The sequence below is a fragment of the Grus americana genome, chromosome 10, assembly GCF_028858705.1.
Source record: "Grus americana isolate bGruAme1 chromosome 10, bGruAme1.mat, whole genome shotgun sequence".
NCBI lineage: Eukaryota > Metazoa > Chordata > Aves > Gruiformes > Gruidae > Grus > Grus americana.
In genome coordinates, this window is record NC_072861.1 from 22,612,101 (window position 1) to 22,636,356 (window position 24,256).

The 24,256-nt window shown below is 42.4% G+C and overlaps 1 protein-coding gene across 2 annotated transcripts in view; it reads left to right on the forward strand.

Moving 5' to 3' along the window:
• The window catches only part of MAP2K5 (mitogen-activated protein kinase kinase 5), a 139,228-nt gene that overhangs the window by 46,591 nt on the left and 68,381 nt on the right, over nt 1-24,256 (forward strand). For both annotated transcript variants that reach the window (XM_054836851.1, XM_054836852.1), the window contains exons 10-15: nt 5,547-5,615; nt 5,708-5,789; nt 9,358-9,419; nt 15,878-15,926; nt 22,837-22,910; nt 23,839-23,889. In XM_054836851.1, the coding sequence (XP_054692826.1) occupies nt 5,547-5,615; nt 5,708-5,789; nt 9,358-9,419; nt 15,878-15,926; nt 22,837-22,910; nt 23,839-23,889 (387 nt within the window). The remainder of the gene's footprint in view (nt 1-5,546; nt 5,616-5,707; nt 5,790-9,357; nt 9,420-15,877; nt 15,927-22,836; nt 22,911-23,838; nt 23,890-24,256) is intronic.

Genomic DNA, 24,256 nt, shown 5'->3' on the forward strand with positions numbered 1-24,256 from the left:
CGTCCTGAACCCCGGGGTGACAGGAGCGGGGACGGAAAGGTCGCGGGATGGCAGCTTGTCCCTTTCTCCAACGCCAAACGGTCCCCAAGGGCGTATTCTTCAGTGGTCTCTGCAACCTCATTTTTAAATAAAGAGAATTTCCCTCGTTTTCTTTGGGATAATGTTCCGTTTTCCTAGGAGGTTTTGTGGTTTTAACGGGTCTATTTATTTTAATGTCCCCCTCCCCAATTGTTTTTTATCCAACCGATTTGGCTTTTTCTTTTCCTTATTAGCGCTCTTTGCAGTAAAGCCGTGTGCCGTAATGTTACGTGGTCGGACAAATACCTGTCGTGTCTGAAAGTTCAGGAAAAGCTGTGGTAAACTGATAGCGCAGCTCTGACAACAGCATGCCAGCTCTTGTATGTAATTTGTTAAATTAGATGAAATCTGTACATTAAATTATTAATACAGTTTATATAAAAATATGGAAATATATATTTTTTTAATGTATCAAACTTTTTTTAATTTGGCCATTTAGTTAAAACTCAAAGCAGGGGAGACTTTTGGAAAACAAGTTAATTGTTGCATTCGTACAATTCCAATTAGTAGTTTGGGACCTAAAAAAAGGTATATTTAAAAAATATAATGTATGGAATAATTATTTAGAAAACTGTAAAGTGAGCTTTTTGTCTTTTTTTTTTTATTTCCGCTGTCTGTCTTTAATCACTAAATTCTGGTGTAACTGAGTTAAACTGAAAGCAGGTGGGGGTAGGAGGGGAGGGCAAGAGGAGGAGTGATGGGAGCTGGTTGCTGCAAGCCGAATTGGTGTTAAATAGGATTTAAAGATGTAAGATTATACTGAGACTTCAAATGAAGCCTTTCTATTTGCCGGGCAATATTTCCATATATGGGTGACTTTCAGATTTGGGCTCAGATTGTCTTGTGGTTCCAATCAGATATAATTTACTAAAAGCAGATTCTGCCCATGTTTCAGCTTTCCTGAGGGTCCCATAAATAAATCCCTTCACCCCACCAGGAGAAAAGCAAATGCTTACTACTGGATTTGAAATGATTCTCTCCATGTGGAAAATATGGAAATAATATCCAAATAACTTCAAATTACGTGCAATACAAGTATCACTTGGAAAAGTTTTTGGAAAAAGTCACTTTGCAAAAGTCCTTTCAAGTGGTAGCCGTCATTCCTAAACCTGTCGTGAGCAGTTAGAGTAAGACAGGAATTCTCTGAGTTGTAATAGGCACAAAAGTACAGAAAATTAATAATAAAAAGTATTTTTTATGACAACTTTCAGTACGGAACTAAAAAAGATCTTCCCCTAACTGCTAGGGTTGTGTAAGGATGCTGCTTCTCCATGGTACCTACTACCTTGCTTCCTCATATAATCCTTCTCAAGCTCTGCAGGGAGCGTCACCGTCCGTGCCAGCTCCGCTCGGCGCTGCCGTTGCTGCTCTCCAGCCCGGCGCGTGGGGCTGCGGGTGTCCTCAGGACCTGCCCGGACAGGAGGTGGAGCGCCAGAAAATTCATCCAGGCAGGAGGGGAAATGAGTTCACCCTTTGCAAGGTTAATTGAAATCACCTCCCCGTGGCAAAAAGCCTTTTCCCCCAGCAATTTCACCTCCTCGTTTCCCTTGGAGCCCACGGGTCTGGGGGGTCCCGGTGGATAATTAGCATCCTGAAGATTTGGGAAACTGGCTTCTCTTGTAGATACTACTCATGGTGGTCCTGTCACTCTCAGTTACATATATATTTTTTTAGTGTGATTTCAGAAGAAATATTGCATCAACACGCATGCGTTATCATAGCTTGAAATAACGCGCTCACGAGCTGGGGGTGAGGAAACGTGCGATGACGGTGATCGTGCTGGTTTGCTCTGTTAAGAAAATGAGCGAGCACATCGACGGCTCAGCGTACCCAGCAATAAAAGACGACGGTAATGCCAGCGTCTTGGCGTGATCATCACAAGGGTCAAGTGGTTTGGTGGAGGATTTCCACATTAATAGGGACGTCAGTGGATGGACCTGCGAAAGCAAAGTTGTTCTTTTTTGGGGCTTTTTTTGATGATAATATACATTTGATAGGACAAGATACCATTCCCAAAACCTGTTGATTAAAACGCTTTCAGTTGGTAGATAATCTGGCAAAGATATTAGAAAACAAACCAACGCCAGTACCTATATTGTAGACCAAAGCTATGTCTTTACGTATTTTATGTAAACTTTACAGCTAGATAATGTGCAGAGGATTTAATAGATTTTTCTAAGGTAACTTTTTTCCTAATTAGAGGGGAAAATCCAGATGAAAAAATTGAGCGTACAGTGGCTGATTGCCATTCAACTGCTTTTAGTTTCTCCTGCTCTTAAGCTAGCATTTAAATGGACCATTTGATTAATCATTTGTATACTGACTATAATACTCCCAAATTTCCTTTGAGTTGTACATACTGTAAAAGACAATTATGTCGCCACAGATTAAATAAGTGAATTAAAACAGAATAGCAGCTTAATTTGACCTGTGATTTTGCTCTCGTTCCCTTTAGTGGAACGTGTGCCACTCCAGCAAATAGATGAAGTCATCCATGACAGCTTGTGATGAATTGCCGTATTTATACTGTATATTTTAATAGCCTCACACTAATTTAAATTGAGCACAGAGTAAATTATAATTCAGTCACTTGACTGCTTGTATTTAACTTGACAACTCATCCTTATTTGTCCTGGAGGTGTAGTGGAGAGCAGAGGAAATATGCTCAGGTATTCCTCCTTTAAAAATTAACCCTTTTCACTTCAAACGGTAGGTACGTTGGGTTCACGTACGTTATCAAGCGTGCTAAGCGATTTCAAGATTGCTGTGTGTTAGGCGGGAACTCACAGCGTGTTATTCTCTGCCTGCTGAATTTAGTTTCACTTGTCTCAATAATTCTGAGAAAATCACGGTGATTTTTTTGCCTACAAAGTTCTTTCCAAAGGTGCCGTTTTGGAAAAGCTTATTGTCTAGTGTCACGTCTCATCCGCTTACCCGTGTTACGGTTGTGGCAGTTGCAGCCAAATCCTTATTCACAGCTTTGTCCTTGGTAGCGGTGGCTTTGAGGAGGTTGGATTTTCCTTGCGTTGACGCTCTTCCAGCCCATGCCTAACACCGTCAGCTCACGTAGTCTTAGAAGTTGCTTCACCCGTACAAGTTTCATTTTCTAAATATGCTTGGAAACGTTATACGTAAGGACTGTGACAGTGGAGATTACAAATGCAGATTAAGGCAGTGCTGTACAGGTATTTTTATTTTCCTCTTTCTGCCCCCATTTAAGTTCTGTAAATAACATAAGGTTCCTCCAACCTTGACATCAGACGGGTGTCCCTCCCGTGTTGTAAGCCGCGCATGTTTAGATGGAAGAAAACACTTCTGCGCAATAGTTACGCAGAGAAAGCGAGACGATGTTCTCTCCTAATTTATTGCGTGGTGATGTATGCTTCCCATACCCTTGCAGTACCTCTCTGTACATGCCCTACCCTGCAGTATCCTCAACGCTTGTAAGTCGGGTAGCTCTGCTTTTCCAGGTTATCCTCGCTATTAGAATGCAGGGTCTGTATGTAATTATAGTTAATGCAAATCAGCCAGAGACCTTTCTTCGTGCCAGGTCTTGGTTGATTGGATGTCAGTGATGTATTTGACGCTGATCATGCTAACTAGTCATTGTTCAGGTCGGTGAAGCCCTCGCAGTGAACGAGGCAGGGAAATTTCTCACTGTGAGCAGAATTTAGTGAGATAAAATTTAATTTTAGACTGTTGACAAGATTAAATTCTGTTAATATTCAATGGGTAAAACTGATGGTATTCCAGCAAATTATTTTAAGTTTTTCACGCTGGAAAAATGTAAGTGAATATTGTTGGCAAATGATTATTGATCTAGACAAGTGTGTTAAACGTTTCTTGGCAGCCCTATATTACACTTACAATTTAGTTTAGTGACAGCTTTTATAAATAACCCTAAAGCAAACTCTTGATAGAAACAGGTTATCGCTTTTTCTTCTAGACAGATTTTGATACTGTAAAATGCATGTGTTTGGAAACGGGCTCTGTATTTTGTTTCGTCAGCAGTACACGCAGCCTAGAATATCTATTCTGCTAATTCTGCAAATTGTCTGGATTTTGTTTCCCTTTAGCTTAAAGTATTAAACTGTGAAATATTGTGCGGTAGCAGACTGAGCTGGGCTAAATGCATTTAGAGTCCATTTTGGTTTATATAGTAGTACTTAATAATTAAGCGTGCAGCTCTTCAAATAATCACGGCAAAGGATTGTTTGTAAAAGTTGGCTTTCAACGGTAGCTCTGTTGGAACCAGCACCCTTACTAAGAGGGACCGTCTTGAAAATCCTGAAAACTTGTGACTCCAGTCAGTGCACATTCAGTGCAGCACTTCATGCTTCAGTCCTGGTTAGCAGCCTGGCCCAAAATGATGAAAAACGAGGGCATGGGTGAAGGAAGCAGCAGATAACAAGGGGAATGGCCTGAAGCTGCAGGAGGGGAGATGGAGATGAGATGTGAGGCAGAAATCCTTCCCTGTGAGGGTGCTGAGGCCCTGGCACAGGGTGCCCAGAGAAGCTGTGGCTGCCCCTGGCTCCCTGGCAGTGTTCAAGGCCAGGTTGGATGGGGCTTTGGGCAACCTGGGCCAGTGGAGGGTGTCCCTGCCCATGGCAGGGGTGGCACTGGGTGGGCTGGGAGGTCCCTTCCAACCCAAGCCATTCCATTTTTCTATGAGAAGGATGACAGCGAGCGGCTGGTTTGAGCTGCTGAGTGCTCAAAGTCGGGTTGTTGTAGTTTGGAGGAATGCTTTGGTGATGCTTACCGAAACATCTGTACCATCTGCTACCATCTGCATTTTTTCCATGTACATAAACATTTTCCATGTTTCATACAAATACACAATGTTAGGAATTGATAATAAATAAGGGTGTAAATATTAAAGAAGCTGAAACTGTAGGAGTGGTGGTAGGAGACACTGAGACATCCAGAGATACTTTCAGTACTACAGTACTTGTTTAGCCCTTAGAGTTACCATCGGCACGTTCGGCAAGGCCTCCCGGGCTCACGGCATCGGGGGCTTTTTCACCAGACGGCTTTGCAGTGCGAAGAATCGGTGCTGGGCAGAGGAGGAGGAGGTTGCACCGAGCAGGAGCTGGGAGGTGATGGCACTTTGGGTGAATAAGCAGCAGCTCCGAGTTTACCAACCTGCAGATCTACTTACGTTACATGCGGGGCTTGTGTTCGAGGTCTGACTCATCTCTTGGTCAAATGGTTAAACCACAAACGTTATGACGTTTCATGGATAAAATTGGCTGTAAAACTTAGTTTACTTGCAGCTGACTTTTAAAATTAAGTCTGAGTCTGTCCTTTCGTTTGCATTTCTTCCCTTTGCTCGTCGCTCTGTTAAAATATTCTTTCCACCTATTCCTCTCTTTCCTTTTCTCACATAAGGATAATTAATACGTAAGTCTTCTGGTTTTTATTTTTCACGTTCACTTTTCCTAATCATATGTCCGTTGTTTGTATTTTAGGTCATACCCTTAGATATAACACTGGAACTTCAGAAGCAGATAATGTCAGAGTTAGAAATTCTCTATAAGGTATAGAAATTCTCTCATTTTAATTATTCTTACTTATAATCTCCTTATAGCAAATTTTAAAACAAGCTTCTCTTTTTCCTTTCTTTTTCCAGTGTGACTCATCTTATATCATAGGATTTTATGGTGCTTTTTTTGTAGAAAACAGAATTTCGTTGTGTACAGAGTTCATGGATGGTGAGTTGTGTATCGAGTGTGCTTTTGATGGCTAAGCATGTCAATGGGAAAATCATATAAAGATGTGCTTTTCCAGAACGGAGCAAAATGCAGTAGTATGACTTGAAAACGTAAAGTATTAATAACTTTGCAGGTAGTTTTTTTTTTTAAAAAAAACAGGTTAGTGTTGGGATTGTGTTATAGTCTCCATGGTATGCTGTATTTTCCCCGAGTGTAACTTCGCTTACTTTTATTGAAAATGTAAATAGAACAGAAATAAATGCTAGCTTAATTTGTGGTTTGATATTTGAGTCTTCCATACAATCTGTCCTCGCTGACAAAACAGCTGTTCCTCACTTTTACTGTTTTGATAGCCAAAACAGATTTTCTTTTAAAGAAATCTATTAACCCAATGTCCTATGTGTTTTCAGTGGAAATCGTCTCTTAATTGCAAGACAAGGAATTATTTCCTAACGCAGCTGTTTAGCAGCGCAACGCTGAATTTTTTTTTGGAGCGTACTCTTGCTTCTCCCAGTGTGAATCTTCAGACCAACAGTATCCCCTTCCCCACAAGCTTGATGCTGCCGTCGTTACGGAGATGTATTAGCACTTTGCTTTGAAATCTTGTGCTGTGTGGCGTTCTTGGAGAAAAGTATCCTGATTACAGCAATTTATAATTGTTGCTGTGTATCTCTCTGAGAGGGTGTCTCGTGCACAAGAACCCCCTTCGCAGCGTTCAGCTTCTAACATCGCATTCTTGTTACGAGCAACAGTCTATTACTCTCTCCAGGATTTTCTTAGGAGCCAGCATTTTACGCCCTATCCAGTTTTTTTCACAAAGGTGCGGTTAAGCTGGATATAAAGAAGTAAGGGTCTTGCAAATAATTTACTATGGAGGAAAGGCTTTCTGGCAGGAAAAATTTCCAAAGCCAAATGTGTACCATTAAGCATCGTTGAGTAGCTTCTTTCTTTCTGGTGGGGACCACGGATAAAGCCCTTTGGGGTTTTATGGTGCATTTTGTTTTCTCCCTGTTAAAATGGGCTGTTATTACTGTTATTTCTCTCTTTTTACACTTCCTGCCTCTGTCCCAGTGATCACCGTGCCCCGTTTCCAAATACGAGTATTCTCTCAGATTTTCCATATTCAGTGAAAAAGTATTACGTTTGTTCCGCAAGGCTCACAAGTTAAATTCTTTGCCGCTCTCGTGCTGCGTGAGTGTTAGCCATTTCTCTGTTGTGTCCTTGCAGTTGCTCTCAGACTTGCAAGCCTGCGTTAAGCAGTAGTCGCATGCAATAAGGAAGCATCTGCTCGTGCCAAAACATGCATCTGCCTAGAGTGTGTGTGCTCCTGCTAATTCAAAGATTTCTAAAAATGATGGACATAAACGCTTGCAGTTCTGAATTCTTGTTTGAAAATATTTAAGCCTTCAGGGTATGCATCCCTCATGATGTTGCACAACGATGGTGTTTACTGACCATGCACAAATTACTTGGAATTATACTGGAGATGACCTCTGGTCTGCCTCATGTTGTGCACTCCTTCTGGCAGAAAGCAACAGCAATCATTTAAAGGAAGAACAAAATGCAAATAAAGAGACCTTGCCATTTTTTTCCCCCCAGACCTTTAATTCTGAGGTATAAGGATGCAAGTGAAGATAGGACAAAATACTTTCTCATCCTGCAGATGAACACCTTTCACCTTGACAAATTTTTAGCCCTTTTAACTGTCTTAGGCCAATTTATAATATTTCCTGAGTCTATATCCCATATCACAAACCGTAGGTATTTCCTTTATGAATTACCTAGGTGCAGGTGGATCTGCATCTTTTGGGATACTCACGACTTAGGGGTACCCGTAGGGGAAAGGCGCACATAGAGTACCGCATCGGTTCTGTCCTGGCACCCTCAAGCAGGAAAAAGCCGAGTAGCTCCAAGTCTGCAAATATTAAAACGCTGAGGTTGAACTGACCTGGATCACCCTCCCACCTGCCCGTTGATCTCAAAGATCAACTGAGGTGTGAAATGAGGCTTTCTAATCCCTGCCCTGTTATAGTTACACTAGAGATGATGTTCTTGTAAATAAAGATGGTGAACTGTACTATTGCCTTTTACTTACTTGTTGCCTCCTTTCCTTGAAACTGCTCAACGCCCGCTAAATTCTCCTTAAGCTGCACTTCTTGCTGCTTTTATCAGACTGTCCCTAGATGTCTACATGTAAATTTGGGAGCTAATATTATATATTTGGGTTTGGAAATGTTGTCCACTGCGGAATTTTTTCTCCATTGAAAAATGGCAGATTTCCCTGATTGTTTGCAAAAAGATCCTTTCCTTCGTTTTTCAAACAGCGCTACCTCTCGTGACATCTGTAATAGCAAGACTTAGCAGTTTGGTGTATGAAAATATGTCTTTTTTTTTTTTTTGGTCCAAAATTTAAGAATAAGGTATAAGCATTAACGGGAACCACCTGCCTTCTGTTTGGCTTTTGTGACGAGCAGTAGGTATCTGTGATGCTGCATCCTCTTATTTCTGTTAAACAGTACTTACATTTACTTCTAATACTGAACTTCATTGTAATATACAGGCAACGTGGGCAATGAAAGTTGAAAGATTAAACTTAATGAACGAATGGTAGTATCAGTGACCTGCAATCAGAGCAACAGTAGTGAAGACAAACACCGTCTGTATTTCTGACAGTAGAGACAATGAGGAAAATGAGGAGAAAACCCGACAACCACCACTACAAACCCCCAGTCATTAGAATAAGAATATAGCATAAATAAGAACCATTGTGTAATTAAGGCGGAAGGCTGGAGTAAGGACCTTGTGACTTGTTTGGATTGTAGCATTTCGGAATGAATGGCTTTTACTTTTAAAAACGGAACCATAAGCAAAGTACAAGGTGTAGTTTTCTTAATTGCTGAGCATTGGCCTAACGCTTTTCCCAGTGGTGTCATCAGTAAAATCCATACGCTACGCTGAGAGCAGAGGTAGATCAGTGCTGAGCACTTCTGAGAACCTCAAGCCTCGAATAGGACAACACGCTCTTGCAAGCTAAGTGGAATATGCTCTGCCTGTAATTTGTTTGTCCTTTTTTTTTTTTTTCCTCCCATTCCACTGGATATTTTTAATTCTCAATTTTAAATTTACTTTACTTGCCCAAGAATTTGTATTTCACCCCAGGGACATTTTGAACTCTGGACTGATCGTGAATCTCCTGTGTGGAAGATAAGGGAGACAATCCTTCCCAGTCCCTTGGCGACTGGGGGGACTTTGGTTTCTCGCCTTCCCCATGAACGTATGATGCTGGCTGGACAGGGTTATGCCAGACCGTAGATTTTCTAAGAGGAGTTTTAGTATTAATGCTGCAAGCAAAAATAAGTAACGTGTGTGCAAAGAGACCTGAGTTACTGTTTCATGTGTTTATTCAGAGTTTGGTAGATTTTTAAGGTCAGTTATTTCTGACACAGTTATTGTTATATCGTTGCTGGTGTTTTTATTAATAACCAAGGCCTAGGAAACCCTTGTGACTTCAAATCTAGGGCAGTATTTCATTTTGTATTACCTAAGCACGTTTTGTTTGTCCCTGCAGGGGGTTCTTTGGACGTTTATAGAAAAATTCCAGAACATGTGCTTGGAAGAATAGCAGTAGCTGTAAGTACCTTTTTCTTTTTGTCTTTTGAGTTTTTGATTGTGCCTGTAACGCATCTCCGATTTGAGTGTGGCCGTGTCCCCTTGGGACACTGACTCCGCTCCAGGATCCGTGTCCTCGTTGTGTCCGTGTAAAAGTGAGGGTCTGTCCTATCTCATGCTCTTCCTGACCGTCCTGTGTGCACAAGGACGCCGGGGTTAAGGAAGCCTTCCTTTTGAATGACCAACACATGACTTGCCAGAGGCTCAAGAAGTGTAAAAGGATGTGATAAATTGAATAGGATAAAAAAAAAAAAAAAAGGAATTTGCTGGAGAACTGTGTGATCCCGTTTCTTTGTCTCAACCCTTGTAGGATGGAGCAGTCCTCTTAATCGCCTTTATTTAGCCTTTAAGTCCTTCTGTGCTACATGAATCCTTTAAAAAGTGAGTCGGAAGCCCTGTCCTAGCCCTTCTGGTGATCCCTCGTCTGCAGCCTCTGCTGATTCTCCTGTGTAATTTCCATTCTGACTGTCCTCATTCTGTACAAAGTAACTCAATTAGATTTGCTTCCCAGGTTGAAAAATCAAGTCAGTTCCTGTTACCAAAATGCAACGGCCCAACGCGTTTTCTGTCTTCCCCTGTGGCGGACGTACTCCTTAGGGCAGATAAAGTTTTTATTTGGCACGAGCCGGACCCTCGCCCCTGTGCTGGGACCCTTCACAGTGCGCAGTCACGGCTGAAGGGCTAATAGTCATTTTAGGGGGGGGATGAGCAGGGAGATGGGCTGTGATCTGGGAAGAGCTATCAGTCCCCAACGTCTACTCAGTTTGGTAGCAAGGTGTTGACAGTGGGATCCTTCGAGCACCCGGTAGCCTGTTGTTGTGTCTCAGCAGCTTTCCGTGACTTGGCGTTGCTAGAAATTCGTTAACCGTGATTGAAAACTCAGATTACGGAACACAGGGAAAAAAAAAAAAAAGGGGAAAAAAAGGAAAAGGAAAAAGTTCCATATTTTGCCACAGCGGCACACAGGGTAAATGACCAATGGCTTAGTGGATCTCACAAGGGAGAGCGATACTACTAAACAATTGCTAAATATAAGGAATACTTTGATAACTTAAGCAGTTTAAAGCATAACAGTTATTCTATCATGTGCCATTTAATTAAGTGCTGGGTTTTCACATTCATTATACATCAAGCTGACAATTTAAATCCTTTAATCCAACACAGGCAGCTATTTAGTCTCTGTTCATTGTAATTCACAGCTCTACTTTCTCTTAATTTGTGTGGCCTGCCCAGGGTGATGAACATCCTTCTCTGATGCTGTTTCCTCTAAGTAGCTTCAAATCTGCTCATTATATAGCCTAGCAGTTTCTTATGGAATTTGAATGCTTTTCACCTTTAGTTCAGAGTAAAACCGTTTCATCTCTTCTTCCCTATGGAGCAACGAATGATAAGTTGCTCACGGTGTCCTCGTATTCCTGACGCTAAATAGGATGCGTATAGCGTAATAATACCGGGATGGGCCTTCAAGCATTTCTTCAGATGCTTTTTTCCTTCTTTTCCTTCTCTCACTTCAGGTTGTGTACTTCATCCATCCACACTAACTTACTTCACTTGCTTTTGTCTCTCCCCCTTCCTCCCCAGCCCACCCGGCTTGGTATTCTGCGGATGTCCGCTTCCAGTTTTTCACTTATCCGTAATGGTGATGCTTCAGCCCCATCTTTTATGTCTTGATATATATATTTTTTTGTTCACCTGCAGGGTCATCTCTTTACAAATCTGTTAGTTAGTGAGCGTGACTCCCTGACATGGACGGTGAGCTGATACCTAACTTTTTCTAGTTATTTTATTTGCTGCTTTAGCAGCCCGTACCGTGCCCACTGCGGTGCAGGGGGTCAGGAAAGAGGTGAGCAAAGCAGCGGGTGCCTTCGGGGAAGGAACTCGCCCCTTCCTCCTGCTTCTCTGGAACAGAAGGCGTGCGCTGAGGCTGAACCAGCGCTGGCAGCATCCTCTGCTCTGGTGCAGGTTTTTCACTCGCTTGCCATAGTAGACTTGTTGGAAGGAGGCTCTGAAAGCCTTTGTTTTCTCTCTAATTTCTCAGTGGCAGCAGGAACAGCTCCTTTAAGTCCTGCCAAACGGCTGCCCTGCATCTTGGTGGCTGACACTTCAGTAGAGCCCAGCAGCGCGTTTTGTGGGTCGGGGCACCTTTTTGCCAAGTACCGTACCCAGACACCGTAATCCCCCCCGCCCCGAACAGCTTGGGAAGATTACCCAGAGCCTGGTGGATTTCTGTTCACGTGCTGAGGAGGAGAATGTCAAACAAAAGCTGGAGCTTGCGTGGATGGATTCTGTAGACAAAATCTGGAGCTTCCATAATATTTTTTTTTTCCCCAGTCTGTGTGTTTTCTTTCTACCTGCCTTGCACCATGTACACAGAGTCATTTGTCTTTTATTCTCCCGAGACATGTACAATGCATTAGTCTATTGAAGCTGCTTAATAATATGTGTGACCTGCACATCTGTTGATTAGAATACCCTTTTGTTATATTCGTAGAAGTTTTTAAGTGAAACCACTTCCAGAGGAAAATGATGCAGGCATGTATAGACACTTAGCAGCATCCCAGCATTCCTCTCGCTCTGACTTGATGAATTTCTTGCTTCCTTTCTTGTTACACGAATTTAATCATCATGAAAAACAGTGAATTGGCAACCCTTAAAACAGATTGTCCCACTCACAGCAGTGAGCACGAAAAGCTGAGGAAATTCCAGCTGGTCTAGACCAAGATCTGTGTCTGTTCAACACGACGCGGCAAAGGGAGCCCATTCCCCCTGCGCTCCGCTTGCTCAGTTAAACACGGAGTTGCGCTCACGGTCGTTTCCTTGCACTCTTTCATCTCCACAGGCTGGGGCTGAACTACCTGAGAGACATCCCTTTCTTGACAACCCTGACTTTCCGTAGCCATAAGGGTAGGACTGTGTTGCTACTCGTTTCCTCGAAATATTGCTATAAGTACTTAACAGCTACCTGCAATGTGCTGCTTATGGGCATGAATGATATTTGCTTTCCCGTACACTTCCCTCCCAATCAGACTTTCTCAGGATTTGGCAGGAACCGGAGGAGAGTTTTGTCTGCTGAGACAATCAAACATTTTCTGATGATAGCGACTGCCACTGTATTTCTTCTGATGTGAACCCTTATCTGCTGGGAATTAAACTGGATATCACAGCGTCACGTAGAATATAAGGACAAGAGGAAATCGTCTCAGGTTGCGTCAGGGGAGGTTCAGATTAGGCATTAGGAAAAATGGCTTCACCGAAAGAGTGGTCAGGCATTGGAACAGGCTGCCCAGAGAGGCGGTGGAGTCACCATCCCTGGAGGCGTTCAAAAACCGTGTAGACATGGCACTTTGGGACATGGTTTAGTAGACATGGTGGTGTTGGGTCAACAGTTGGACTTGATGATCTTAGAGGTCTTTTCCAACCTTAAAGATTCACTGATTCTATTCTATGATATGTAGTCTTTACACCATAGTGGTGTTCTGCATCCTCGTTATCCATTTCCCATTGAAGAAGCGATGACCATTAATTGTGATGGACAGGAATGTATTGCCAAGTGCGATACTCTTCTCTCTTGGTTATTTTTTTGAGGAGTAAAGGGTGGAGGGGAGGTTTGAGGCTGAAAGAAGGAGTGCTGAAAATAAAGCAAGGCAGTGAAAAGAAATGCTTAAAGGAGGAAAGTATTTGCCAGGGCTTGGGAAGAGAATAAAGTGGTACGAGAGAGGTGGAGTCTGCTGAGACGCGGGTCCTCAAGTCCTCCGACTTGATCATAGAATTCATCCTGGTTGCCTATATGAGACAGCGTCAACGAGAAGGGGAAATCTCTCTTCTTCCTTGTGTTCTTTATTTGTGTGAAGGGCCAGTGTGTTTTTCCAAAGGAAAAGTGTATCTTGGGAACCCCAAAGTGCTGCTGTGGTGGCTCCTGTTTTCATTCCGATGTGTACTTCTTTGCGTCTGCCGATGTAAAGTCTGTTCTACCTTTGCTTGCCACTTCACACATTTATTTTCACTTCAATTTCTGAAGCAGTGACATTGTGCACTGTATTTTGAGTGCTAATGTTGATTGAAGTTCTCCCTGAAAGGATGTGCACTTGAACTGTCAAGAGAGTGAGTGATTGACAGCAGGTAGAAGTACTTTTTGTGTCAAGGCTTTGTCAAGTCATTGTTGTAAAACCTACTTTACTGAATACCAATAATTCCTGCTAGATGGTCAATCAAAAGCGACTCTCTTCCAGCACCATTTTAGAATAATATTTAATACTTGAGTCCTCCCCTGATAGGCAAATGTGAGTGAATAACGGCGCTTTACACCAGGTTAGTCCATTTGGGGAGCTCCTGTGCGCGTATTTGCAGCCCAGGATAAAGGGAAAAACTTTGTCGTTCCTTTGTACACTGATGCTGAGAGAATCTGAATGTGAGAATTTGTTTATTGCTGCGTCTTTTATAACTGCTTATTCAGCACGTGTTCCATAATAAAGATGTTTCAAACTCGCAGCTGTTGATTTTTTTTTTTCCCCTCCCCGTAGGAAGTGATTCCTTTTTTCTATAAATGCATGCTTGAAAATAAACTAAACAATTTTATAGTAATTTTAAAGATTTTTAGTAGTCTAAGTCTATGTTTAGTAATCAAAGAAGGTTACTCTTTTCAAACTCACTTTTACCATTGGAGGAAGCCTGAAATTTTGCAACCCCTTTATTTATTTTTGCATCAATACTTTTTTTTTTTTTCTCTCGTGTCAAAATGCTGTGTAAGTAGAATTCCCCTGTTTTGCTTTTTGAAAGGCTAACATGAACAAGGCCACACCGCTGGGCATGCAGAATTTGAGTAGGGCCTTTTGTTACAGGTAATTACCATCTGAGCCAGGAGGTACTTGGGTACGGAGTGTGAGTTTAACACCGTGGCATTCCCACCTAGAGTAATTTACTGGGGATCCGGAATCATTAGTTGCTTTACAAAAGACATTAAGATTCCACTGACGTTGTTTTTGGTTACAGAATAAATATTAAAATTAGTTTCTAATCCAATAGGAAGGCTGAAAATTGCTATGCTCTCTGCTTTCAGGCTGTGTAATATTTTTAGCGCTTCTGTTTGATCACTGTAACAGAAGTAATTTCATTTCGGTCTACTCGGACAATGAAAAGACTGTAATTGTTTTGTCTGAAAAACTCATACAACTTTACAGAGGTCGGAAATGCTTTATTGTTCTGGAGATGCACAAAGAGAGTGTCTCAGGAAAATGAATGAAATGTCATCTCATAGATGGAAACTTGGTAAAAAAGATTTGCTCTATTAAAAAAGGCTGGCTGAGACAGCAGAGATGCTTTGGGTAAAAAGTAAGCAGAAGTAGAAATATGTTTGTTCAATCTTGTTAGTTCTCTGGGCTTGTAAAAGAAATAAATCCAGGGAAAAAAATTAGAGTGTTAAAAATGCAAGAAGTATTGGGGCTTAATTACTTTACAGAAACAAAACCTGCAGAGAGAATAACTTGCAATACCCAACTGCTCTCTTAGGGAGTTGATTGAACATCTTGTTTAATTTGGGGCTGTTAAAATCATGTTGCATATAGAAAATAAACAGAGCGGCAGTCGGATCCAGCGGTGATCTTGCCAGATCTGGCAGAGCCGTACGTACGTGTGCTGCGTAAGGAGGTGTCACGGGTTGTCGTTTGGGGAAGTACATAAGGCACGCCAATGTAGTACTGGACTACCAGGTTTTTGAGGTTGGTTTTAACAGTTTGGCTAGTGGAAGGAGCAAATTCTGGAATAGCAGGCCAAAGTCTGCCCCGGTTCTTCTCTTTGAGGGTTCCCAGTTGTATTTTCTGGGGCTATGGGATACAGCAGCGCTTGCGTTTGGTCCAGGATGAGTAATACGAAGAATAAGCCAATTTATACAGTTCAAGAAGAAATGTTCAGCATTTGCATTGCATAAATAAAAGCATGGGAAGTAAAGGAGGAAAAAAGTGTAGATGCACCAAAAGGAAAGAAAGGGAATTTGAAGTGGAAGAACCCATTAGAGACATTGTTATTTTCTGGCCTTTAATTTCACTGAGTTGCTTTTGTTGCAGGAAGACAAATCATTACGCAATTGTTGTCTTTCGTGGTTTTTAACGCCCCAGCAAAGAGAGACAAATTAAAAACACATTGAAATGCCTACAGGGATTCAGTATAAGCCCAGCTGACTTCAGCGTACAGATCCTGGGAAGAAGTTGATTCATGTGTTCTTAAAGAACCTGTCGCCCTGCGGTCCGCAGCCCGTTTGCACCGGGGCTCATCTGCGCCCTGCGATCCGTGGGAAGGGGTGCGTTGTCTGCCCCTCTCGTGGTCCTGGCTCCATTCTTCGTTGGACCTCGGGTCTTTAACCAGATGTGTAGTGTTTCTTACCAGGAATCTTTAACACGTGTTGTTGCCTTTTCTTTTAAATTCAGGTTGTGAAAGGCCTTACCTATTTATGGAGTCTAAAGATTTTACACAGAGGTGAGTAACAGATGTTTTCTGCTTTCCAATGAAATACCATATTATTTTATTTTAACAACGCTTTCTACAGAGACAGTAGACCATACTAACATCTGGTTTGATTCCGGTGGAGTAATGCAGAATGAATCTTACTCATTAGCCTTGCAGATTTTCTGATAAAATATTTTTACTGCTCTTCTCTTTTATTGCTCCCCCTCCTCCCCTACAAAGAAAAAGACTAAAGAGAGAAGTGAATTTTATAGAGATTTAGATGCTTAGGATTGCAAACAGGTGCCCAGTGGAAAAAGCAGCAAGGAAAATCAGATGTTTGACTAGTATTGAAAATAGAAGATAGATAATGAATTTGCTTATGTACTTCAGCCCCAAGCGTTCCTCGAGTCTCAGATCTCTAAAATTGTGGCCCACTGTCCTCTGACATGATCATGAATAATTCAAGAAACTTTAAACCTGCTTGGACATAAGCCATTTTTTGGTTTTGCTGTTTCTTCTCCTTCCTGAAGCTAATCTGTATTGTATTTTTTTTAACTTCTGATTTATTTCTTGCTTTTTAATGTTGGTACATTTTGTTAAAAACGTGTCTATCGTGGTAAGTTAATTCAGATATACTAGAACTTTCAAAAACAACGTCAGTTCTGGAAACAACAGAAAATGCTGTTTAAAGAACAAAGAAGCCCTTTCCCCTACACCCCCCCACCCCCCCCCAAAAAAGAGAAACTCATTACATTTATAATGTTTCTAAAGTGTCTGAAAGTAACTGCTCTGGTTCCTAATGTTGCTAACAATACTGTTTAATTTAACCCATCTGCTCACTCAGCCCGTGTGCACAGTTGGAGCGTGCAGTAACCGACATCATTTGTGATTGAAAGAGAAGTGTAAAGTAGAGAGACACGTAGAAAATTTTAAGTTGCAAACCAAATAGGTAAGACCCTTTTCTTCTGGGGTGCCTGGTTTTGGAGTGGCTGAGAAGGAGGTGCGAGGCTCTGGCAGGGGATGAGGAACGCCTGGGTTGGGAGCCCGGCGTCCTTGTGAGATCCGTGCAAGGAGTCGGGCACCTCTGGAGAGTCATCCGGAAATCTGTGCGCTGAGTGGGGAGAACAAGCTAATAGGAAACACTAATTACCAGGACGTAGTGAGGTCCTGCCCCTCCTTAGAGCTTAGGCTCAGACTGTCCTCAGGCTTTTGTGGAGGGTTTGTTTGCAGCGGAGGAGGAGATTGATCCTTCCTTTGTGGCATGGCCCAACGAGCCGCCGGGCAAGAGGACGTCGGCTTCAATTCCCCCTCGGTCTCGCAGCGTCTCCTTCCTGGGAGATTGCGCTGACGGGAGAGCACAGGCTCTCTCCTGGGTGGGAGAAAGAGGGCTGCGGCCAGAAGAGTGAGTAGGGATCAAGTAAGGACCTGGCTTTGTTACCCCTGATTAGAGGGTGAGCGAAATGCTCAAGCTGCTGGTGTATTCGACGCTCGGCTGTCGCTGGATTAAAAGAACAGAAATAACCCAGAGTCCGTGCCCAGCTTGGCGCAGACACAGGTTACCAAGGAGGCTTCATTTCTGAGGATGGTGTAAATGTTTCACCTACTAGCCTGGATGTTGCCAGATGCAGAGATTTATCGGCTCCATCCCCTTGCAGCAAGAGGATGAACAGTCTGGACGCCAGAGCTGCCGCAGCAATTGTCAGAATAAATAGAAAAGAAAAGGTAGCTGGAAGATCCCTGGCTGGGTATCGCTCTGAGGAGGCTACGCAGTCTTTGCCACTCTTTTGTAACACCCAAAAAGAAAAAAGCAGATTTGAAATTTTTTTTGTTTCTAATTTTTTTCATTTAAAATTCTGGCCACCTACCGAGTGTGATTCGGAGGGAGCATTGTGGTCAGGCATAAATACTATAGCTGCAACATTTTATTCTGCTGCTGCTGTAAATTTAGAACCTGGGTCTGATTTTTGCTTTGCCAGTAAAACCCAATCTCCCCTTCCGCACGGGTTTCATTGCCTTGATTGAAGAGCAGCTCTGAGTTTTTGATGAATTATGTATGGTCCTTGCTGTGGTCTGAAGAAAAGCACAGAAACTGATTTTTCATCACACTTCAGATTTTTCTGGCCTTGGTCTGTTGCTGGATTGACCAAGGTGAGAACAGGACTGCAAAATGCCATGGAGGGGATAACTTGCATTCCAGGGTTCAGCAGAGTTTCCTCAAGGGATTGGTTTTCAGTCTTACTCCGTGCCCGTTTTTAAGATACGGAAAAAATGTGTGTGTACTTCTCCATCTTAAAAATGGGTACCGAGTAATACAATGCGAGGAAGATGCCCGTTCTCAAAGTCATCTCCTTCAGCTGGTTTTAATGCATCAGAGGTAAACAAAAGAAAATGTAACCCTGACTTCCTTGCTGTCACATGCAAAGCAGACCGCGCAGGAAGCTCGCGTAGGCTAAGAAGTCAAGAATTTCCACCGCGGTGATAACAAAGGTGGAGAAGCGATCATCGTGAAGAAGCCGTGTAATGCGGTGCAGCAACCGACAGTTTGTGCCTAGAGCACGGATTAAAGCGAAGGAAACAAACAATGAGCGAGTCTTTTATTTCAGATCAGACATTTCAGCAAATATTACAGCTTAACTTCAAAACAAACCTTGCAACTAATGAGGTGATAGCCGTGCATATTAATAAACCCAAAGCTGTAGTCGTAGGCATCACACCCACATCAAACATAAACATAAGATTAACACCTACACCACTTCTTTGGAAGATGTGAGAATGTCCCAATGATAAGTGTGCTCTTTTCCCCAGAGGATAAGAAGTAGAAATGGAAGGGTAATGAGAAATTAACTTAGATTTAAAACAGAATTAGCAATTAAACAAGTCTAATCATGTACAAAGTCAAAGTTTGTATAAAGACAAACCAAAATCTGTTAAGTTCAAGAATAAGTATAGACCGTATGCATTTTATCTGGTACGGTTTTTCTGTTCACACCTCCTTATTAAAGGAAACGTATGAAATAAATGTTACCCGCTTGTGTTTAATTGTACTGATCTGTATTTGTACGCCTGACTGCGTACTGGGGGCCGGTGTGTATCGCAGGGTTTGCGGACCTTGGTTTCCGACTGGGTTCTAAATTTGCGTCGGAGTCTCTGGAAGCGTTTTCTGGCTTGTGGTGCGCGAGGTTGAGCGAACGGGAGCGGAGGGGTGCTGGTTGGTGGGACAGGCGCTGGTGTGAGCCGGGTGCCGAGTGTTCCCATCCTCTCGGCAGCGACTCTGGTTTGCTGTATTTGACTTCCCCCCCCCCTTTATAGCTTTGTGAGAAATAATCAGCGTTAGTGCCACATATAACGAAGCACAAACGAAAATACCAGGGTGTGTGTATGTATACATACACGTGTATATCTCTGTATAGCTGAGGACATACATACGCACTCATGGATCGCTTAGGCTTATTTAAAAAAAATAATCCTGGCCTCTGCAAATAGCATGCCGATGAGGTCGTTATGGCAAGAAAATATTTTCATTCTTCCAGCAGCTTCACTTTAACAGTAACGTTCTGTGAGCTGTCTGCAGCTAAAATTGTGCTTTTGTATCTCTCGTCTCCCTTGAACCTGGCATATTGCGGGTTTGTATTTTTAAAAGACAGAAAAAGTCAAGAGACAGCTTTTAAAAATCTGGCTTGTTGGTTTTTTTTTTTTTCTCCCCACAATCATTAATCTGTTTGCTTTTCAATAAAAGAAAATGACTGAAATGTTTGGTGTGCAAAAAGCTGAACCTCTGACAGTTCTGTTTACTGGTAAGTAAGAGCTTGGAGGTCCCATTTATTTGCAGAGAGGTGAAACAACTTAGGCAGATATATCATAAAGAGGACTTGTTCATCCTCTATAATGATGCTTCATAGAAATCATTTGTATTAAGCAAGCACTGGTAATGGGAGCATAATGACCCCTTTTGGCTCTTGTTTAAATTCTTTCACTTCTAAACAGTAATATTAATCACAAGCAGATGGTGCAGAACATTATTTATGCACATTTGTTTTCCAAAAACAAAAAAATGTTTAACCCATTAACTGAAGTGGTTTATGAAACCAATAGGCTAATTTACAGATCGGGGGATTTTTCTCCCCACTTTCAATATGAGATATTTTGTGAAGTAACCTTTTTGTCTGGGATTGTCACTTCCTTTTTTCTTGAGGAAACCAACGCAGCCATTGGAATTCATAGCAAATATTTGCTTAAATCCCCTGTTTTCAGTGCTATTTAAATTCTACTGCAAAGACAGATAGTATTTGTTCTTGGCAGTGCTTGTTTGGCTGCAGCTTGCTCGGTAGAGTCCCCAACCTGCGCAGGCTTCCCTCCCCTAATGGGCTGATCCCCGACGGCTATTTTTTTTCCTTTTAGGATTTTCTTTAGTTTTGTTTGTGGAAGGATTTGGGGATCACGTGACGCTTAATGAATAACAGATGCGGTTTTTTAATTACGTCGACTTACCGTCACATCCCACATGGTAGCGGGGAAGGGGAGGTGGGGTCCGCAGATCCCCAGTGACACAAGGTGATGGTTGGGTAGAGCCTTGGCTCTTCCTTGGTGGGAGCTGGGCAGCCCTGGTGGGACAGGGGACCGTTCTTCCTTCTGCCTTCCCAGACCCCTCACTCGGGGTGAAAGAATTTTTGCATTGTTAAAAAATAATGCAGTTGATCCGGTCTTGATCCCGCAAACCTATTTCCAGCCGTACTGCACCAAAATATTTCTCTTGTCCATTTGGTTATTAATTATTTTTGTTATATCCTTCACAATTAAAAGCAAGGGGCTCTTGTTATACTGTAGTTTTCTTTTCAAAGTGTTAGCACTGTAAACAGCTGGATTCGTGGTGCAGAATGTCAGTATTTTCTTTACGTGTAATTGCATCTGCCATTTAGTTCATTAGAACTCGGCACAAGCCTGGTAACGAGGGAGCTCTGTTGGCTGCCATATTTTTAGAAAGAAGGTTAACCAGGATTACTGTGCAACTTACTGTTCTTCACGGGATTCGGGATAGAGCCTGCCGATGTACTCGGCGTGTCTTGTTAGATTTAGCAAAGTCCCTCGACACCGGGGAGGAGTGTGCCGCGTAGCGGGAACACAGGCAAATCTCTGAGTCTCCCTGAAGTTTGAGTTAGAAAACGTAGTCCTAAAATGTTGGTGGGAAGCGTATGGGAGATTTTGTGGCTGCGTGGATTGCTCTGTGGCAGTGTTTCATCTCGTGACCTGAGGCAGGGGAATAGGTAAAGATCCATCAAAAATGCAGCATACGGATTGAATTCCTAGCGACGAAATGGAGATCGGGATACACAAGCTGAGTCTGTCGATGCTGTAACGTGATGGAGACACTTGTGACTGATTTTTCCTTTGGCTTTGGGGGGAAATTGCAGAACGTACCAGCGGTATTGATACCCAACTTGAAAAGTATTGATCTGCTTAAGCTATGTAACGTACTATTGCGTGCTCCCCCTTTTTACACTGGATTTTTAGCTCAAATATAGGAAAGCATTTAATCAGTTTGTTAATTGAGGTTATACATTTCTACATTACAGAGACAAATTAAGCAAGCTACTGTGGTACCAGAAAACATCTGCTAAACAAAGGCAAACTTAATGATAAACAAAATTAGGTTCTTTTCTAGTTGGGTTTCATCCATCTGCACCCAACTAGTGTTCACTTTTAAAGAAGGCAAAGATACAAGCTATTGCTTTTAATCCATTTTGACAGAAGAAAGCAGTGATTAGGCAAAGCCACCGTGCTGTAAGCTTCCCACGTTTAAGCCCAGCCATAACGCGCACATTATGCTTTCCGACTGGCATCCCGGGAACAGAAGGATGCTCAAATGTTTCCTGTGCTACAGTCAGGATGTTCAGCAGTTTATTCGCACGTCAGTTTTACAGTATGCGACTTCTTTTGACATCGGAGGGGGTCAGCATTAAGATCTTTGCACTGACGATCTGCCTTTACTATGTACGTTGATGTTTTATTTGCCGGAGCAGGATTAGCGATCGTTTTAAGGTGTTGCTGGCAGTTAACCTCTGCAAAAGCTCTGAATCCAAAGCCGGTAGCTGGGAATAGTGGTTTGCACAAGAGCAAAGCTGCACTGTATGTGTTCTTGTAGCAGGAGGAGGATTGAACGTGCTTGTGTGTTTGTGTTTTGTCTGTGGTCCTCTATGTAGGCGTTTGTATGGGATATGCTGTAATTTTTCCGGAATATTAAATTCTGCGCTGCTCACTACATGGAATTAAGCGAGGGCTGTTGGAGAAGAGGGAGGCAGGGTTAATTGCAGCGTTGGAGTACGAAGTCGTGGGGCTGGACCTTAAAAGGTCAGCCCTGGATACTAAAACAGGCTTCACCGTTTGCACCGTTGCTTTTGGCTTGTTCCTGCATTGTCCCGTGGCAGGGTTTGTTCCCTCTCTGCAGTTCCTGCTTCTTGCTGTAATCTGCAGAACCTTTTTCGCAGACCTGCTCCAGCCTACACTCCAGCAGTTGTTTAATCCTGTATTTATGAATTGATTAAATCCCTGTCTAAATGTAGCGCTTCCACTTGTGGCCGTGGAATTTCATCTTTATTTTTTCTGTCTGATTTTCCAATTTGTCAAGATCACATTGAATTCCAGGTCCTGTCCTTCAGTGCCCTTGCTGTCCGGATTGGCATCACCTGCAGATTGGGACTCAATGATCTTAAGGGTCTTTTCCAGCCTAAATGATTCTGTGATTTAGTAACATGGATTATCGGTATTTGAGAGGTACAGCTATAATGTCATCTGTGCTACTGACTGTTACAAACCAGTTTGCATTTGAAATGTACCTTTGAAATGTTTCCTCTTAAAATCTCTCACGCCAATATTCGTAACGATCTCTGTCTATACAATACGTATAGGATCATATAGATTAAATCCAGTTTTGTTCCCCGAACAGATGTGAAGCCGTCTAACATGTTGGTGAACACGCGAGGCCAGGTGAAGCTGTGTGACTTTGGGGTTAGCACGCAGGTAATTCCCCCTGTAGATATCTGCCCGCTCTCTTTCTAACGTCAAAATCACCTGGCTGCCAGACAAACCGCCCCACAGCAGCTCCCCTCTGCTGGGAGAGCCCTATTCATTTTTAATCTCTGGGCGACTTTTCTTCATCTGAATATGATTGTTCATTGTTTAATGACAGTAAAAACTGCTGATATTGTAATTACTACTTACGAATAGCAAACTTCATTGATATGCAGCTTTGATATGAAAGTGTTTTGGCCAGACAAAAGGGAGGGCAGAGCGAGAGATGTGTCTGGGGAGCCCAACTGGCCCACAATAAAAATTAATATTGGGAGTAACAATAGTGGTGGGCTTTTACAATGTGCAGCACAAATTTTAATTAATTTCCATTTTGGGCCTCCCTGGAGAACTTCTCTGATAGTGACCCATGAGCTTGCTGTGATGTTGATTTGAATTTCAGCACCTTTACTCTCAGCCAAACACGAGGACCAAAGAGAAGGTCAGCCTCGTATTATAAGTTGTCAGAGTCTGTTGTCCCTCCAGCGTATTTAGTGCTCGTTGCATTCAAGTGATGAATGTGGCTTTATTCACATCTTGAGCCAGCTGACTGAAAAATGAGTGCGTTCAATCCTACTTCAAATTGACTTTTTATATCAGACTAGTTTGGGGTACTAAAGCGATAAGCATCCTGTTTAACAGAATTGTTTAAGGTTATCTGCCATAAACTGTAATGCAGTGCTTGTTTAAATTGGAACTCTCATTCCGAACAAAAGAGAGATTTAATCATTTTTAATGCCTTTGCAGATAAATTTGTTCCCTTTTACATAATTTTTAGTTGATTTATAGGAATGATGATTGTAGGTTAAATGAGGAATAATTGCCCATTTTATTTCCACATTATCTTTATATTGTTCTAACAGACTGTTTTGTCTGATAGCTGGTGAATTCTATAGCCAAGACGTATGTTGGAACAAATGCTTATATGGCGGTAAGTGGATTTATGCAGGAATAACATTTAAATAGAAGTATTTGCTCCCAGTCGTGTTCTGTGTAATGCAGGATAGATTCTAAATCCTCGAACTTCATCTCTCCCTACCCCCAGCGTAAGCTGTGTTTTAATTGCGCGTGCCACGAAACAAGTCCCTTTGACTCTCTCCCAGACCCGCTCCCTACCTGCGCTCACCTAACCGCTCCATCACAACTGCACTGCTTGCCAAGAGGGAAGAGTAATATCGGAAAAGTGTTTCTTCCGTGTATTTTTAGTTGCCTTTACTGCATTGTAACAACCGGGAGGAACAAAGAGAGCCGGTTCAACGTTAAAAAAAAAAACAACCAACAACCAAACCAGTTTTCCA